At 49.9% G+C, this 14,625-nt stretch overlaps 3 protein-coding genes across 8 annotated transcripts; 1 reads left to right on the top strand and 2 right to left on the bottom strand.

Moving 5' to 3' along the window:
* Positions 1–1,975: 1,975 nt before the first annotated feature.
* Positions 1,976–5,037, top strand: APO4 (APO RNA-binding protein (DUF794)). 4 transcript variants are annotated; one of them, XR_007297025.2, is made up of 5 exons: positions 2,244–2,372; positions 2,568–2,840; positions 3,456–4,261; positions 4,334–4,403; positions 4,478–5,037. XR_007297025.2 is itself a non-coding variant. In XM_048703312.2 (3 exons), the coding sequence occupies exons 2-3, from the start codon at positions 2,584–2,586 to the stop codon at positions 4,195–4,197; spliced, it is 999 nt and encodes a 332-aa protein (XP_048559269.1). In that variant the 5' UTR covers positions 1,976–2,372; positions 2,568–2,583; the 3' UTR covers positions 4,198–5,037. The 4 variants fall into 4 exon arrangements, 1 of the variants encoding a protein (XP_048559269.1); XR_007297024.2 differs by having other exon boundaries at positions 4,334–5,037; XR_007297023.2 differs by having other exon boundaries at positions 3,456–4,403.
* A 1,321-nt stretch (positions 5,038–6,358) lies between these two features.
* Positions 6,359–10,959, bottom strand: LOC125539793 (uncharacterized). Of its 3 annotated transcripts, XM_048703311.2 has the most exons (6): positions 8,908–10,508; positions 7,859–8,037; positions 7,218–7,353; positions 7,035–7,116; positions 6,757–6,873; positions 6,359–6,640 (listed from the first exon to the last, which is right to left on the bottom strand). In XM_048703311.2, the coding sequence occupies exons 3-6, from the start codon at positions 7,334–7,336 to the stop codon at positions 6,590–6,592; spliced, it is 369 nt and encodes a 122-aa protein (XP_048559268.1). In that variant the 5' UTR covers positions 7,337–7,353; positions 7,859–8,037; positions 8,908–10,508; the 3' UTR covers positions 6,359–6,589. The 3 variants fall into 3 exon arrangements, with proteins under 3 accessions (XP_048559268.1, XP_048559266.1, XP_048559267.1); XM_048703309.2 differs by lacking the exons at positions 7,859–8,037; positions 8,908–10,508 and adding an exon at positions 10,541–10,959; XM_048703310.2 differs by lacking the exon at positions 7,859–8,037.
* A 1,356-nt stretch (positions 10,960–12,315) lies between these two features.
* On the bottom strand, positions 12,316–14,021 carry LOC125534161 (cis-zeatin O-glucosyltransferase 2). The gene has a single exon (XM_048697446.2). It carries the CDS (start codon positions 13,905–13,907, stop codon positions 12,498–12,500), a length of 1,410 nt encoding a protein of 469 aa, XP_048553403.2. The 5' UTR covers positions 13,908–14,021; the 3' UTR covers positions 12,316–12,497.
* Positions 14,022–14,625: the final 604 nt, after the last annotated feature.

The raw sequence follows: 14,625 nt of genomic DNA, 5'->3' as shown, positions 1-14,625 counted from the left end.
GACGTCGTCGGGCTGTACGTGTGTTGAACACGGAGGTGCCGTCCGTTCGGCACTAGGATCATCGGTGATTTGGATCACGACGAGTACGACTCCATCAACCCCGTTCTCTTGAACGCTTCCGCTTAGCGATCTACAAGGGTATGTAGATGCACTCTCCTTCCCCTCGTTGCTGGTCTCTCCATAGATAGATCTTGGTGACACGTAGGAAAATTTTGAATTTCTGCTACGTTCCCCAACAATGCGCACACCCTCGCCCGCCTTCGTCGGCGTGCAGTACTCTCCATACAACTACTCGCCGCCCGCCGCCTACGCGTCCACACCGACGCTCCATCTCCGCCGTGGACCGCTGCCCTTCTCGCACCTCGATGACACCGATGACACAGGAGCCGACATGGACGACATCATCGCGATAGGATCGACCTCGGCCGCCGCGTCTCCCGGGTTCGCCACCCAGGACGAGGTAGTACTGGGACCGCATCAAGGCCGAGTTCGACGAGCGGAAGCTCGTCGACCCGTACTTCAAAGGCGTCTACATGCAGCGCTGCTCCAAGGCGATGGCGAACCATTGGGGGCGTATCCAGTTGGCGTGCAACAAATGGCATGGAATCGTCGAGGAAGTCGCGGCTCGCCCGGAGAGCGGCGCCAGCGTTGAGGATAAGGTACGCACGCCGTTCGCCCGCATCTCTTCGTCGTCAACGCCCGCTGTCCGTCAACTGTTTGTTCCTCCGCGCAGCTGCTGCGTATGTTCACCATGTATCGGCGCGACAACCAAGACGCCGACTTCAAGCACTTCCACGTCTACAAGCGCATTGACAAGTGCGAGAAGTGGGCGGAAGTCCGACGTACCCTCGACAAGGCCAAGAAGACATACAAGCCGGACGCGACGACTCCGGGCGCGTCAGAGGGGCGGCCGGACGGCCACAAATTGGCAAAGAAGGGAAAAAATGCCGACGCGGCAACCGCGTGAGTGCAGGAGTCCATCGAGCATTGCTTCGCCGACGCCCAGGCCCGGGCCATCCTACGTGAAGAGAAGACCGAGGCGCGGTGGTCGTCGCTGATGAAGAACAACGCCATCAAGCTTGACCTGCTCCGGACGAACGTCGCCGCGAAGAAGAGGAACACCGACATGGCTTTTCTAATGGGCGGGGCGGACATGCTCCAGACAACGACGAGCAGCTCAGGGCGTGGTACATGGCGGAGCGCGACCTCATCCTGAACCAGATGCAAATGGCAACGCCGACGACGCCGACGACGCAAGCTCCCGCGCCCACGACCACACGGACGCCAAGCCCGAACGATGCCTCTACATCGCCGCCAAGCAGTGCCGAAGCCGCACCGACACAGCCCAGCACCGAAGCAGCTCCGACACCGCCGAGCCCGCGCACGCCGACTCCGCCAACGCCTGGAGCCGACCCCGCCAAGTGAATCATTGCGCACGTGAACTTGCGGCGTGCGGCGCTCTGTTTTTTGTAACGCCAGACTACGTCCGATCGCCGGATTTGTGACGTCTTTTGAGAGCGGGAACGACCAAGTTTAAATTTCCCGCATCCTAGAGCCGGCGCTTGGGAGCGTGACTGGGAGCTAGGTCGTCCCAGGAGCCGAACTAGCGCCGGTACACCACCAAGCCGCTCTATTTAGACGCCCTGGGAGGTCGAACGGCTGGAGATACCCTAAGGCTTTCACCTTGCCATGGTAAGCAATCGGCAGGTCAATGATACGAGCCGAGATCTCGAACGTGAAAAGCTCTATGGTCGTCGGCTTGGTGTACCCGTCATATGGCGCAACGATCACTGGATTTCCGTAAAGTGTGGTTTAAGATCTAATTTCTCGTTGAGGATGAGTTGGGCTTACTCTGAATTTCCACACAAAAAAAAGTTCGCTGGGCTTAGATGTCACCGAAACGTCCTTACCGTTATTGGGCTGGGCCCAGGTTAACTCCACTGCCGATCCCTAATTCGTTCGGCTGAGCCCAAAGCCTGGCAGCCGGAGGCGAATCGATCGATCGGGCACACCGTCGCATTTCTTCCGTCCTCCCCCGCCCGCCCGGCCGCGCCGCCGTCCGTGCCGGCCGTAGCGTCTCGTCTCGCTCACAGGCTGCGCGCCGCCGCCTCCCTCAAAGCTCGCTCCACCTCTCGCCGCCCAGCGCCGGCGCCTTCCTCGGCTGCTCGACGGCGCCCGGCGCTTCCCCGGACCCGAGGCGAGCGGCGGGGCCTGTCAGATCGACGGGTGCGGCGCCGCCACCGAGGGGAAGGAGACCCTGCGCGTCTCCGCTCTATTGCGGGCGGCTCCCCATCCTATCCCCTGCGGCCGCTCCCCTCCATTGGCTGCCACGCTGCCACCGAGCTCAAGGAGACCGGCGGACTGTGGGCAGGGTAATCATCCGTCACCCCCTTCCCTCGTTCCCCTTCTTATCTTCTGGAGAAGCATCGACGCAACACTCAGGTGGAGAAAGCAACAAAATTTAGAGGAAATATACATGTCCCGTTGTTGTTCGTCACATCTCCTGCTAACAATATACCATGAATGCTTGTTTCCTGTCCTTATGAAAAACAATTATGAATCTGTAGGGCTCTGTGCGCTGCAATGGCGTTTATGGGGCGGATGGCGGGCAGTCGCATTTTCTCAGAGCTGTGCGGCTCGATCGTGAATCTGAGGATGTACTCCTCAAGGGTGGACTGGAAGCAGCTGCGGCCCATGATTCTAAAGAGGATCAAGAACCGTACAAAGGATTATCCTATCAAGCGAATGATCCCGGTAGCCCAGGAGGTGGTCAGGGCCAGAGAAATTCTCACGGAAGGCGTCTCAATACTTCTCAGAGCTGTCCCTGTACATTCATGCAAGTAAGGGCAAGAAGTATGAGATTATTAAGTTTTTTGTCTTATCATAGGAGGATACAATACAATAAACTTGGTCTTCTCGTTTGTTGCTGAAAGTTCCTTGTTTTGCATCATTATCCAGTTTAGGTATTGCAAGAAGTCTGAAGAAATGGCAAAACAATTCAACAAAAATAAGTACTAGAAGATTGGTGTTCATAGGCTAGTGTTATTGTTTCCGTATACATTCATGCAAGTAAGCAAGAAATATGAAATTATAATTGTTTTCCACTTGATCATAGGAGGATACAAATATACAATACAATAATAAACTTCGTCTTCTTGTTTGTTGCTGAAAGATCCTTATTTTGGCAGATCATCAGCAAAGGTATTGCTAAGAAGTCTGAATAAATGGACAGATAATTAAACAGACATACGTAGAAGATTAGTGTTCCTAAACTAGTATTGTTGTTGCCAAGTTTGCCTTTTAGTCTGAGTGAATTCCAGTTACTCAAGCAGCCCTCTTTGATTTTCACATTTGTTCTCATTTGTTGATCAGAGTGGACCTTTCTGCATTATTCATTCAGATGTTTTATGTGCTGTCATTTAAATTAGTGATTTATGTTTTGACTCATCCTGTAGGTTTTGTCCTGCAATTCATGTTGGAGCAATGGCACATCAGATGAAAACATGTCATGGTTTCAAACGTATGATCAAGGATCGACCTCACCAATGGGGCCCGGGCGGCTTGAATAACATCCTTGTCCCTGTTGAGGCCTTCCATCAGGAAAACATGTTTCAGGATGAGATAAGGCATGACCAGAGGTTCGACTTCACTCGTGTCCCGGCTGTACTCGAGCTATGTCATCAGGCAGGTGCAGAGCTACCTGAAGGACTCCTATACAGACGTGATGAGCTATGTACGGCAGCTGAAGCTAACAACCAAAATCCTGCCCCTTTGCTATCTTCTGAACTTAGATTGGTAGGTCAAAGAACACTGGAAGCATGGGAAAGGCTCAGATTAGGTGTGACAAAACTCCTATTGGTCTACCCATCCAAAGTGTGCGAGAATTGCTCTGAAGTGCATGTTGGGATATCAGGGCATAAGGCCAGGATGTGTGGAGTATTTAAGTTTGAGGGCTGGCGGGGAAAACACAAGTGGAAGAAGGCTGGAGTGGATGACCTGGTTCCTCAAAAGATTGTGTGGCATCAACGGCCCCATGACCCACCAATTCTGGTGGACAGTGGGCGAGATTATTATGGTCATGCTCCTGCTGTTGTGGAGCTTTGTGTGCAAGTAGGTGCAAGAGCATCACCAAAATATAATTGCATGATGAAGGAGCATGGCTTAGCACCACCTGTTCAAAGAGACCAGGCCACATAAGAAGTTCATTGCTTAGCTAGGTCTGTGCATGATGACGATGTTATACGGTAGCTGTACATATCAGGTAACAAGAGACCACAAGAGGCCCTTTTGGATGTGGAGCGAATCTAGGGTTACTAAAATTGTACTTTTGCAGAATTCATGTGAATCAAATGAGGCAGGTAGCAATCCATTTTGAAGGTTATCTGTGTTAGTGAGGACAGTAGGTGAGAAGGAAAACACAGTTCATGTTTACCAATTAGCTGAATTTCCTCTGATGATATGAAGCAATTTCTTTCAGTGGGAGACTTAACTGCACTGTAAATTATCCAGAAGGCCAGAATGGAATATTTTGGGGCCCTTAGTTTGTGCCGGCTCATTGAAAATCGAGGGATGGTAGCTCTGCCTTGCTACTGTAACATCAAGTGTTGTCATTATTTTTTTGCGGGAGTTCTTTTTCCAAGGGGATTACTGGACAGTTTGTTCACATTACCTAGATGTCATACCATTACTCTTTTCTGATAGCCCTATGGGCAATTTTGTTATAAGCAAGCTATGTAGAGGGAGCTCACTTGCTGCAAGTTGGTACTGTGTGTGAACATCACAAATAACTTTTGTACTGCTTTCATAAGCACCCCTTTTTGAAGTGTGATCTGTACACACAACATAACTTGGCCCCCTTTTTGTGTACTGATTATTCCAGCCACATTGGCTGATAAGCTGGGTATAAATGAATTTCATGTACATTAAAGCTGAGTGTGTATATGCTTTCCACATGGTTTTTTTTGTTATTGTAATATATCTGTATCTGCTGACAAGTACTCCCTCTGTATCAAAATTTAAGACGTTTTTGAGTCTCAATCTAAACCAAAAACCGTCTTACATTTTGATAAAGGGAGTGCTTTGTACTGAGTGGACTTTGTTAGGGCATCTTCACTAATTTGTACTGTATGTAACAAGTATGTAAACATGTTTTTCATTTGTCGTCTGTCATTCTGGAAGCATGTTTCTGCAATGTATGTTTTATCATCTGTTTGGATCAGAGAAGTGCAATTTATCTGTTGCCAGTACCAAATAAGAAGTTTTTCAGGTTGGGTCTATGTACTCCCTCCATTTCTAAATATAAGCCCTTTTAGAGATTTCAAATATGAACTACATACGGATGTATATAGACGTATTTTAGAGTGTAGATTCACTCATTTTGCTCAGTATGTAGTTCATATTGGAATCTCTAAAAAGGCTTATATTTAGGAACGGAGGGAGTAGTCAGCGGTTTGATACTATAACCCAGAAAGAGCAGAGTGGCAATGAGGCATATGTTCTAGACATACTTTAAGCCAAAGACCAGATATGATATTTTTTAGATGGTGTTTCTGGGTTACTTTTGTTCTGAGGAGGTTTTGAAAGGGGTGATACGACCAAGCTGTTTGATAGATGTTTTTTGCTGTGAAGTCTTTTTTAACCTTATCTTTTACCGTTGGCTTTTTGTGTCTAATGTGTTGCTTTCATTGTGCTAAGTAAATTGCAAGATATATGCGTTCCTTGTGACACGGCGTCTGCCTCGCCTTATAGGCAAAAGTTTGGCAAAATAACACTTCTGTGCTATGCCTTTTGTTAAGAAGAAATCACACTCTTTTTTACAGATATATCTAGCCTTCGTTGGAAAACAAAGCAAAACCACAGGCTCCTCCTTCAGAGTTCGTACTGCTCGCGGAACATAGAACAATCATCAACCCTGCCTATGGGCTCCTCCTTACAAGACAAAGGTTGCCGCGCAACACCCACTTGCAAAAACAGTCCTAGTTGATTTTATAACTAGCGCAGTTCACACTGCTGTTTGAAAGTATAGCTCTACATAGATTAATACCAGCATTAAGAAGGTATTTAAAGTCTACTGGAAATATTGTGTTCAATAAAGTGACTCTTGATAATGTTATAGAGAATATAGTAATGTACAAGTGCCTGAGCAGAAACTCTTGAGGAACTCCTGAAACGGCATTGAAAACCTTAGTTCAGGAGCCAACCAGCATCTGCCATTCATGCACCTACAACTCCAGGTGCAGGATTAAGGTCACTGGTCTTTGCTGGTGAAACGGCAGATCGAGCAAGAGAACGCAAACTAATTCTGCTATGAACACTGTCACACAAAAGAGTTACCTTCAGCAATAACAAAAAGGGGGGGTAAGAGATCACCAATGCTTGCTTCAACTAGGTGCAACCAATATTATTCATGGGGAAATTCCGCACAGTTTTGACTACTAATGATATTGCAACAGCTCAGCGTCTACGATTTTGACCATCCGTCGTCACAGGCCAGAACAATTCAACATTTCAGTGAGCCATCTCTTTCTTACAAATAACTGAAGGACTACAATGAAGACTCAAGAGAATCTAACAAAACACATCCCTGCAGTTAACCACTTCCATCGAGCTGGCCATGGGATAGAAGGTGTGACATGTATTGCTGAAAACACACGGTAAACAATTGATGTAAGACTTGCAAAGCACACAGGGAGAAAACCCCAGAACAAGGAGCAGAACTGTTTTCAAATTTGTATCTGCGAGTATTAAGAAACTTACAGCATGGTAAGCATATGGTGGTTTGCCTTGCCGGTCAAAATGCTTTGCCATGATGGAGAATTCTATTGGACCCCAGTCGTCTATTTCGAAACAATTACCCAACGCAGCCTTGTAAAGCTGCAAACAGACAACAGAAATCAGGTACCGCTTCCCTTAAGCAAGTCAACTCGATTAAATTAGTAAACAAAACAACAACTTTGTTACATTTGCTGCTTACTGCTCAGATTTAACAAAAAATTGACATGATTAACCACAAATGGTCTTTTCGGTTTTCATACCTTTGCAGTATCAGTCAGCAGGTCGGTACCAGAAGGGTAGGCGGCATAATACTGATCAGCCCTCGAAATGCCAGCCCTTGTCCTGCAATAAGTTGGGCAGGAGAGAAGAATGTTGGCAGGTAAGAATAAGAAGTGGCAAGACACTGCAGGTCTGTAAAGAAGGGCAATTCAGCAGCGACGTACGTATTGCTTGTGTAAGCATAGGTAACGAGGGTAGTGAACGAATAGAATCCAGCATAAGACGCCAGTCGCCTAAACTTCTGAATCTTTAAGACATCCTTGCATAGGTACAAAATATCCATCTCACAGCAGCTTGACCCTGGTGTTAGAAAAATGACAAATCAGTTGGGGACAAACACAGTTCTAAGCAGTCAGCACAATGCAGCCATCAGCAAGCAAAATTCACTACCTGAGAGTGTTTCTGCATACTACAAATTACTTGCTGATTGCTGATGCCTCTTACATAGTTAACATAACCAGCTGCCATGGAAGCTAATTACAGAAGGCAAAAACATATTGCGTCCTCATAGGCTTGACATGGTAAACGAGCAAGGACAATGCAAGTTCAGATTTTTGAGCATCCACGAGGGAAAACAATGCCTGGAGACCATGTAATTTAACAAAAGGGAATGCCTAACAGCTAAGGTTGGTTGACTGTCCTTTCACAGGACAGAAACACCACTCGATATACAAATCAGATCCAGCAAACAATCAGGGAAAAGTAGAACAAAGTCAGGACCCGGAGCCACGCGGGCGACAACCATTCAGATCTCCGCCGTCTCCAGCGCAGATTAGGGGGATTTTTCCGGCGGGAGGGGGCGCACCTTGTAATCGCGGACGAGCAGGGTGGCAGGGATGAAGACGCCGAAGAGGAGGGAACGCTTGCTGCTTTCACCCTGGAATCCTGCAGCACTGTGGTGTTGCCAGCCGTCGGAGACCAGCACCTGGCGCGAGCTGCCGCGAGGTCAGGAGGTCCGAGGTCGCCGCCTTGCGCACCTGGCGGCTGGCCCTGTGAAGGTTAGGGCTCGCAATATTGCAGACACCTATCCTCTTGGACGCTCATAACTGGCGAACGTTTGCCAGCAAGGATGACACATGCGAACATTTTAGGTGGCATTTTTAGTTTTGAGGGAGTGGCAGTTTCTTCAGAATGCCATGTCAGTTTCTTCCGAATGCCATGTCAGTTTCTTCAGGGAAGGCATTTTTCGTTTAAAAACTACCGTCGTTTGTTTTTTCTTCACGCCTAAAATTGTCGTCAAATCACGTTCGCTTGCCACCCTTCTCCCAGCAAATGTCAGCTGGGTAATATTACCGGTCTTATATTAGTTTACAGAGGGGGTACTATCTAGATGACATGTGACTGTTTCTTTTCGCAATTGACTTGAAACCTATGGGCTCTGGCCGATCGTAAACATTAAGGGGAAGGGGTGGTTAGAATGCAAAGGGCACACAATTGTGAAGGCGGTCATGAACAAATCCAGTGGCGACACCGATCAAGTCTATATGTCAAATTTACAACGGAAGGGTTGGAGTCAGTGGCGGAGCTAGCATTTGACATCAGGGTGGTCCACCAAATTTTTTTTTGACCACATCGAGTATATCGTTTCCCTATCTTCATAGCATGCTTGTGATTTTTACCCTAAAAAAATATGCATGTGTTTTTTTTTTGCAATATCACCTGTCCTCTTCATTCTTTAATAATTATGCAATAAGAGTTTACTTTCTATCAATCACAATGACACAACTGAACAGAAATGATGCGTCAAATTGACCGGTTCATTTTCATGTATTTTACTGGACAGTGCACAACACAACAAATAGCCAGCAATGAAGCAAACCCTAAATCAAAAATTGGGGACTTGGGAAATGGTACCTCAAATCAGGCCGAGCCTAGTGGCACAGTGCAGACTGGGCGGTGGGCGATTGCCGCCGGCTTGCAGGGGTGCCAGGCGGCTGGGGCAGGGCACTTGGGTAGCAGGGTCGCCGCCGGGGGCAGTGGCGCAGCTGGCGCCGAGGGCGCGACCGAGAGGCAGGTGCGGAGGAGCCTCCTAGGCGGTTCGGCGGCCGGCGACCGGGGAGGACGGCGACGCAGGGAGAGGCGGGGATGGGGCGGCCGGCGGCTGGGCGTCGGGCCGGGGAGGACGGCTGTGCGTGGTGTCTGGGTCTGGCGTGGGTTGTTTTGGGTCAAACCGCAGAGTGTTGTTGGGCCAATTTTTTTCCTTCTATGGGCCATCTCTCTATAGATATATGATAAGTAAATAGGCCGGAACGAAATCCCAGGGTGGGCCGCAGTCCACCCTGGCTCCCTGTAGCTCCGCGGAGTTGGATATAACGTAGGAGAGAGACTCATGCAGTTGCTCAAGAAAAAAAAGGAGAGAGACTCATGCTCGTGACTAGAGGAATGGTAGTGACTGCCATTGTATCAATACAAGGTGGCATGACTGCGGCTCTAGCCCGCGAGAGAGGGGCGATTGAGCAAAGTAAAAAGGTGGATCACTAGAAGAAGATGGTATGAAAGATTGATTTGAGGGGCCTCTCATTCTCCTCTTTCTCTCTACTCGACCCCTTTCCCTTGAGCGTCTCCTCCTTCGACAACTTTGTTGTCCGAAGTGGGATGAGAGGGGAGCTCGGTTGGTTGTGAATATGGTAGATATAGGGATGTAAAGGCCTTGGGGTTTCCTTTTTTGTTAGAGTGCACGTCACTGGAGTGGGCGAGCCGCCTAGTGGTCAGTCTCCTACTGTTGCTTCCATCCATGGCGGAGGTCGGTCGCTTGTGGTGTCATGGTGGATTGGGCTCTTGGCAAAACAATGACCTCAGGAGGCACTTGGATCTACCCGACATGTCCTCTCAGTTTCCTTTGCTATCGAGGTGGTAGATGGAGGATCGAGATGAGCAGTGGCGAACCTTGGAAGAAAATCGAGGGCGAGCTCAAAATTAACAGTGTGAAAAAAAAGCCACTGGCTCACAATTATTTTGTCCAAAGGTTAAAATTTGCCAGAATACTACTGGGAACATGTATTATTTACTAGAATTGTTTCAGAATTTTTGGAAATGTTAAATTTTGAACCAAAATTTGCTTCTGTTCAGCAAAATAGCCAATGTCTCAAAATCTTGTAGCCCATATTAGCTCAAAATTTTCCATAATACTACTAGGCACACATAGTATTTACTATAATTTTTTGGAATTATTTGAAAAATATCAAACGTTAGACATTTCTATCAAAATGACATCATTTCTACAATTGTGCAAAGTTCTCTTTCTCTTCATTTCTACAAACAAGAATGGCAATTAATACTGGATTAATCTTAAATAAACAGCTAGCTATATTGGTTCTCTTCTCTAGTACTTGAACAATTGAATCAACAAACAACCGTTAACAGCTAGCTACCATTATTCCGTTATACCATGAATTAGTAGCCAAATAGCAAAGCATATAAACAGGCAGACTACTAGCTAGTAGCTACAGAATACATACTATATAACTAGTTAACTACAGAATACAACCTTCAGGAATCTGAAGCAGCGGCAGACCCAGCAACCGGCTACCCCCTCGCCCCTAATCCCCGGCCGCGCTGGGTTGGGAACGGGTCAGATGGAGATGCAGTCTGCCGCCGTTTGGGGGAGGGGACGAGCACCAGATTAGGGGAGAGCTGGGCGTCGCTTTGGGGAGGTCGGCCGTCGTTGGTGGCGGCGTGAAGGAGAGATCTGGCGGGCCGGTGGCGCCGCGAAGAAGAGATCCGGCGGCCGGCGGCAGCTAGGGTGTCTGGTCTCGAGTGGGTTCAGTGTCTGCGCACAAGGGAACGGAGCGACTGCACGAGACGATGGAGCGAGCTGCTCGTGCGCAAGTTCTCTCTGGGCTGGAAAGGGGTATGGACTGGCTGGGCTGGGCTTTCAGGTTTCAAACTAGTACTTCAAAAATATTTTGCATCGATGGAGGGCAGGCTCAAGCCTGTTTAAGCCTGCCTAGGAGATTTGCCACTGGAGATGAGGATGAATTTGTTGGATATGGCGTTCCAATGGGTGTTCATGCTTGCTACGATGATATTGATCTTCTCAACCACACGCGCTCGCATGTGTCGTCGTCGTTGGCTCCCACCACATTCTAAGCACGACATTTGTCGACAGTCCCTACTCCCTCTTGGGAATGAGTCTGGCTCCTACCACCATCAGGGCCATGAAGGCAGGAACAACCACAAGTAGATCGAAGATGTAGCACACATAGACCAGCACCGACATCGCAGATCATGTCGCAGCCGCACCGGTGTTGGACGCATCGAATCTGGACGGGTCAGGCCCAAAATCCTCGACCTCTTCAACTACCATTGACGCCGGCACATGCCTCTCGCCGAGCCTCCAAAGACGCCCCATCACGTCGCCTCCTGCTACATGCACTGCCAACACACATGAACTACCCACGCCTCGCGCCCACTAGTGCCCCTCCATCGTGAGAAGATATCCGCCGACACCGTTGGCAGCACGTCCTTTGCCCGATGGCGTCGTTCGACGATAGCGAGGAAGAGAAAGGGGAGATCAAGTGTTGTGGTGGCTTGATCTGGTCGCCTCCCGAGCCGCCCAAACGCGAGAAACATGGGAGCCGATAGGAACAACCGTTTTCGTGCTATGGCATTGATGGACATCGATGGCAGAATGAATGTTTTGTGCTCATCTGATGCCATAAGAGCATCTCCAAGGGCAAATGTTAAATTCCAACTCTCATATGTCCACAGACATGTCCGACAATGATGGGTTGAGCCTAAAAAAGGGCAAGTGTCAAATTTTATCCCTCATATGTCTGTGGACTTGTCAGTGTATGGCAATGATTTGTGCCTCATTTTAAATTGTTCAGCCACATGCATATGATTGGGTAGAGAGGGAGGGCGTGGGAGAAAAAAAATAGAGATAAAATGATACATGATGGGCCAGAGCTGACACAATGGACATATACAAACAACCCCGTCTTTCTTTTACATACGAAGACGGGTTCCGGGAAGTCCGAACTGTCTGGACATACAAGGCATGTTTTTTTGTCTGCAATGTATGCGGAGAGTGCGCCCGAAGATATGAAGGTTTGGGGAGTGTCTTTTGCTCCATTTATTTATTTATTTACAATCGAGATGCTCTAATAGCTAGTTTATGGCATTTGCATTTAGTTGTTGACCATCCAGTATTTTTGGGTAGGTCATCCCTTATACACATTTTATTTTAAAAACCGTCTTATGGTGAAAATAAAAGAAAATTTAAGTCCTCTGTGTACATAGTCCCTTACAAACTGAAATCTCTGAGCTCCAAGTCTGACACATGAATTATCAAAGGATGCATAATCTAGTGTTTTTGCAGTGAAAAATCTAGCTTTAAATACACTGGCTCCCCCGCAAAAAGTAAAATAAAATACACTGGCTGAACTGAATCGGCATCAAAGGGCTCGTCCCACATGGTACTCGGCATCACGGCATTTTGTCGATCACCTTGTGATGTAAGCAGTGAAATCATCTAGGTCCTTGCGCGACGAACCGCCGTCCTCCATGGAAGCGCGGACGGCATCCCCGATCACTCTCGCCCCTTGCCGCACGGCCATTCCTTTGTCAGAGAGCATGGCCTCCTCGATTACTTCCTGGATGGCCTTCGCCGTGATCACCTCACTGTGCTTCTCCCATGGACGCACCAGGATGCCGGCCTTGAGGTAGTTGCAGACAAGCTCCGCGTCCCACGGCTGGTCGCAGTGCATGGGCCAGGCGAGAATCGGCTGGCCGTGGCTCAGGCTCTCCATGGTCGAGTTCCAGCCGCAGTGACTCATGAACGCCGCCGTGGCGCTGTGCGCCAGGATCTCCAGCTGCGGCGCCCACCCGGTGATCACCAGCCCCGTCCCTTGGGTGTCCTTGGTGAACTCTGGCAGCATCTTCTCGTGGCGGCTCTCGCCGGCCTCCGCGAATATGTCGCCGCGGTCGGCGTCGCGCAGCACCCAGATGAACCGTTGTCTGCTGCCGCGGAGCGCTGCTGCGAGCTCCTCGATTTGCTCGTCGCGCAGAGACGACGTGGTGCCGAAGGACACGTATAGCACCGACGCCGGGGGCTGCTTGTCGAGCCAGTTCAGGCACTCGTGCCGCTGCTTGCCCTGCCCCGACGCGCTGGCGTGGAGCAGCGGGTTTAACGGCCCGACGGCGAAGAGCTTCTTGCCGTCGGCGGCCAGGTGGCCAGCGACAGCGTCGATGAAATCACCCTCGAGAGCGCGGCATGTGTTCGCCAGGATGCCGGCGCCAGGCGAGATCTCTTTCGACGGCCTGGCCCGGTTGGCGCACTCGAGGAACTCCTTGGTCGCGCAGTGCTCGACGGGGGTGAAGACCAGGCCGTTGTCACGCAGCAGCCGGTGGCTGGCGTCCATCCTTCCAAGAAGCATCGACAAGGCCAGGCAGTGCAGCCCGAACGCCTCGCCGTTGGGCAGCCGCGCCGCCTCCTCGGAGGCGAAGGCGTTGATGCGGTCGTGCACCACGACTACGCGGCGGCAGGAGCCGGAGAGCTTGTCGAGGAGGGCCGCGAGCGGAGCGCGCGCGCCGGCGATGTAGGCGTTGAACATGGGAATGAGGTGGGAGGGGAAGGGCGAGTCGGCGGCGGGGTCCGGAGGCGGGGAGACGTAGCCGGCGATGCCGGCGATGCCGAGGTCGTGGAACTGGACGGACCGGAGCGCCTCGTCGGCCCAGCCGTGCACGCGCGCGCGCGCCTGCCGGATGTGCTGCGCGGGCGCGGCGTAGTGCACGTCCAGGCCTCGCGACGCGAGCTGCAGCGACAGGTGCAGCAGCTGGTTGAGGTGGCCCTGCGCCGGGAACGGCACCGCCACGACGGCCACAGAGCCCATTGCGTGCTTCTCTGTCCCCATCGCCGTTCTGCGGTGCTGACTGATGTGCTTAGTGGCCGATGGGACTGAACGGCACTACGGCACGTTATTATATGTAGGCGGCAGTGAACAAACCAGAGGCCAACGCAGGTCACAGCGGAAGCTTCCTGCCCATGCTTATATTACATCCAGGTTCAGAGCAAATCTCGGGTGACGCTCCAAATCTCCGGTAATTTAGTACTCCTCGGTATCAAAATACAAAATGTTCTCTTAAAACTAGTTTAATCTAAAAAAAGTCTTATATTTTGATTCAGAGGTAGCAGTTTCTCAAGACCGGAGATGATCCGCAGATTTATACACTTACCAGGTCCATCTTCCACGAAATGCTCATCGTCATGGCTCATGTCATGGCAATCGCCGGGTGGCATTTATACACAAATCATGCAAGTAGACGAGTTGGGGACTTGGCCTATCAGTTAGGGAGTAGCTAGTTGTTGCGTCACTGGTTTCCTTCAATCAATTCAAGAGGAAGGAAAACGTTTTCGTCCATACTGTCGCAGTACACCTCCACATGACTCATGTTTCTGGAGACTAAGGGAGCGTTCGGCATCCCTCCGCTTTGCAACTCCCGTTTGGAGCGGAGCAGCCTGTAGTTACGATTTACGGAGCGGGTAGAACCACGCTCCGCTCCTGGAAGGGTTGCCGAATAGGGCCTAAATAAGGACACCTGCAGTGTTTTTAAACTTTTTTTTCTCGAATA

Source organism: Triticum urartu, chromosome 2A (genome assembly GCF_056163025.1).
Source record: "Triticum urartu cultivar PI428250 chromosome 2A, HENAU_Tu73, whole genome shotgun sequence".
NCBI lineage: Eukaryota > Viridiplantae > Streptophyta > Magnoliopsida > Poales > Poaceae > Triticum > Triticum urartu.
This window is presented reverse-complemented; position numbering and strand designations above follow the sequence as displayed.

Excerpts from the sequence above, each read along its gene's own strand:
- APO4 (XM_048703312.2), top strand. The coding sequence starts at position 2,584 with ATGGCGTTTATGGGGCGGATGGCGGGCAGTCGCATTTTCTCAGAGCTG. Across the intron at positions 2,841-3,455 it reads GTCCCTGTACATTCATGCAA|GTTTTGTCCTGCAATTCATG; the intron begins GTAAGGGCAAGA and ends CTCATCCTGTAG.
- LOC125539793 (XM_048703309.2), bottom strand. The coding sequence starts at position 7,336 with ATGGATATTTTGTACCTATGCAAGGATGTCTTAAAGATTCAGAAGTTT. Across the intron at positions 7,117-7,217 it reads TATGCTTACACAAGCAATAC|GACAAGGGCTGGCATTTCGA; the intron begins GTACGTCGCTGC and ends AACTTATTGCAG. Across the intron at positions 6,874-7,034 it reads TGCTGACTGATACTGCAAAG|CTTTACAAGGCTGCGTTGGG; the intron begins GTATGAAAACCG and ends GTCTGTTTGCAG.
- LOC125534161 (XM_048697446.2), bottom strand. The coding sequence starts at position 13,907 with ATGGGGACAGAGAAGCACGCAATGGGCTCTGTGGCCGTCGTGGCGGTG.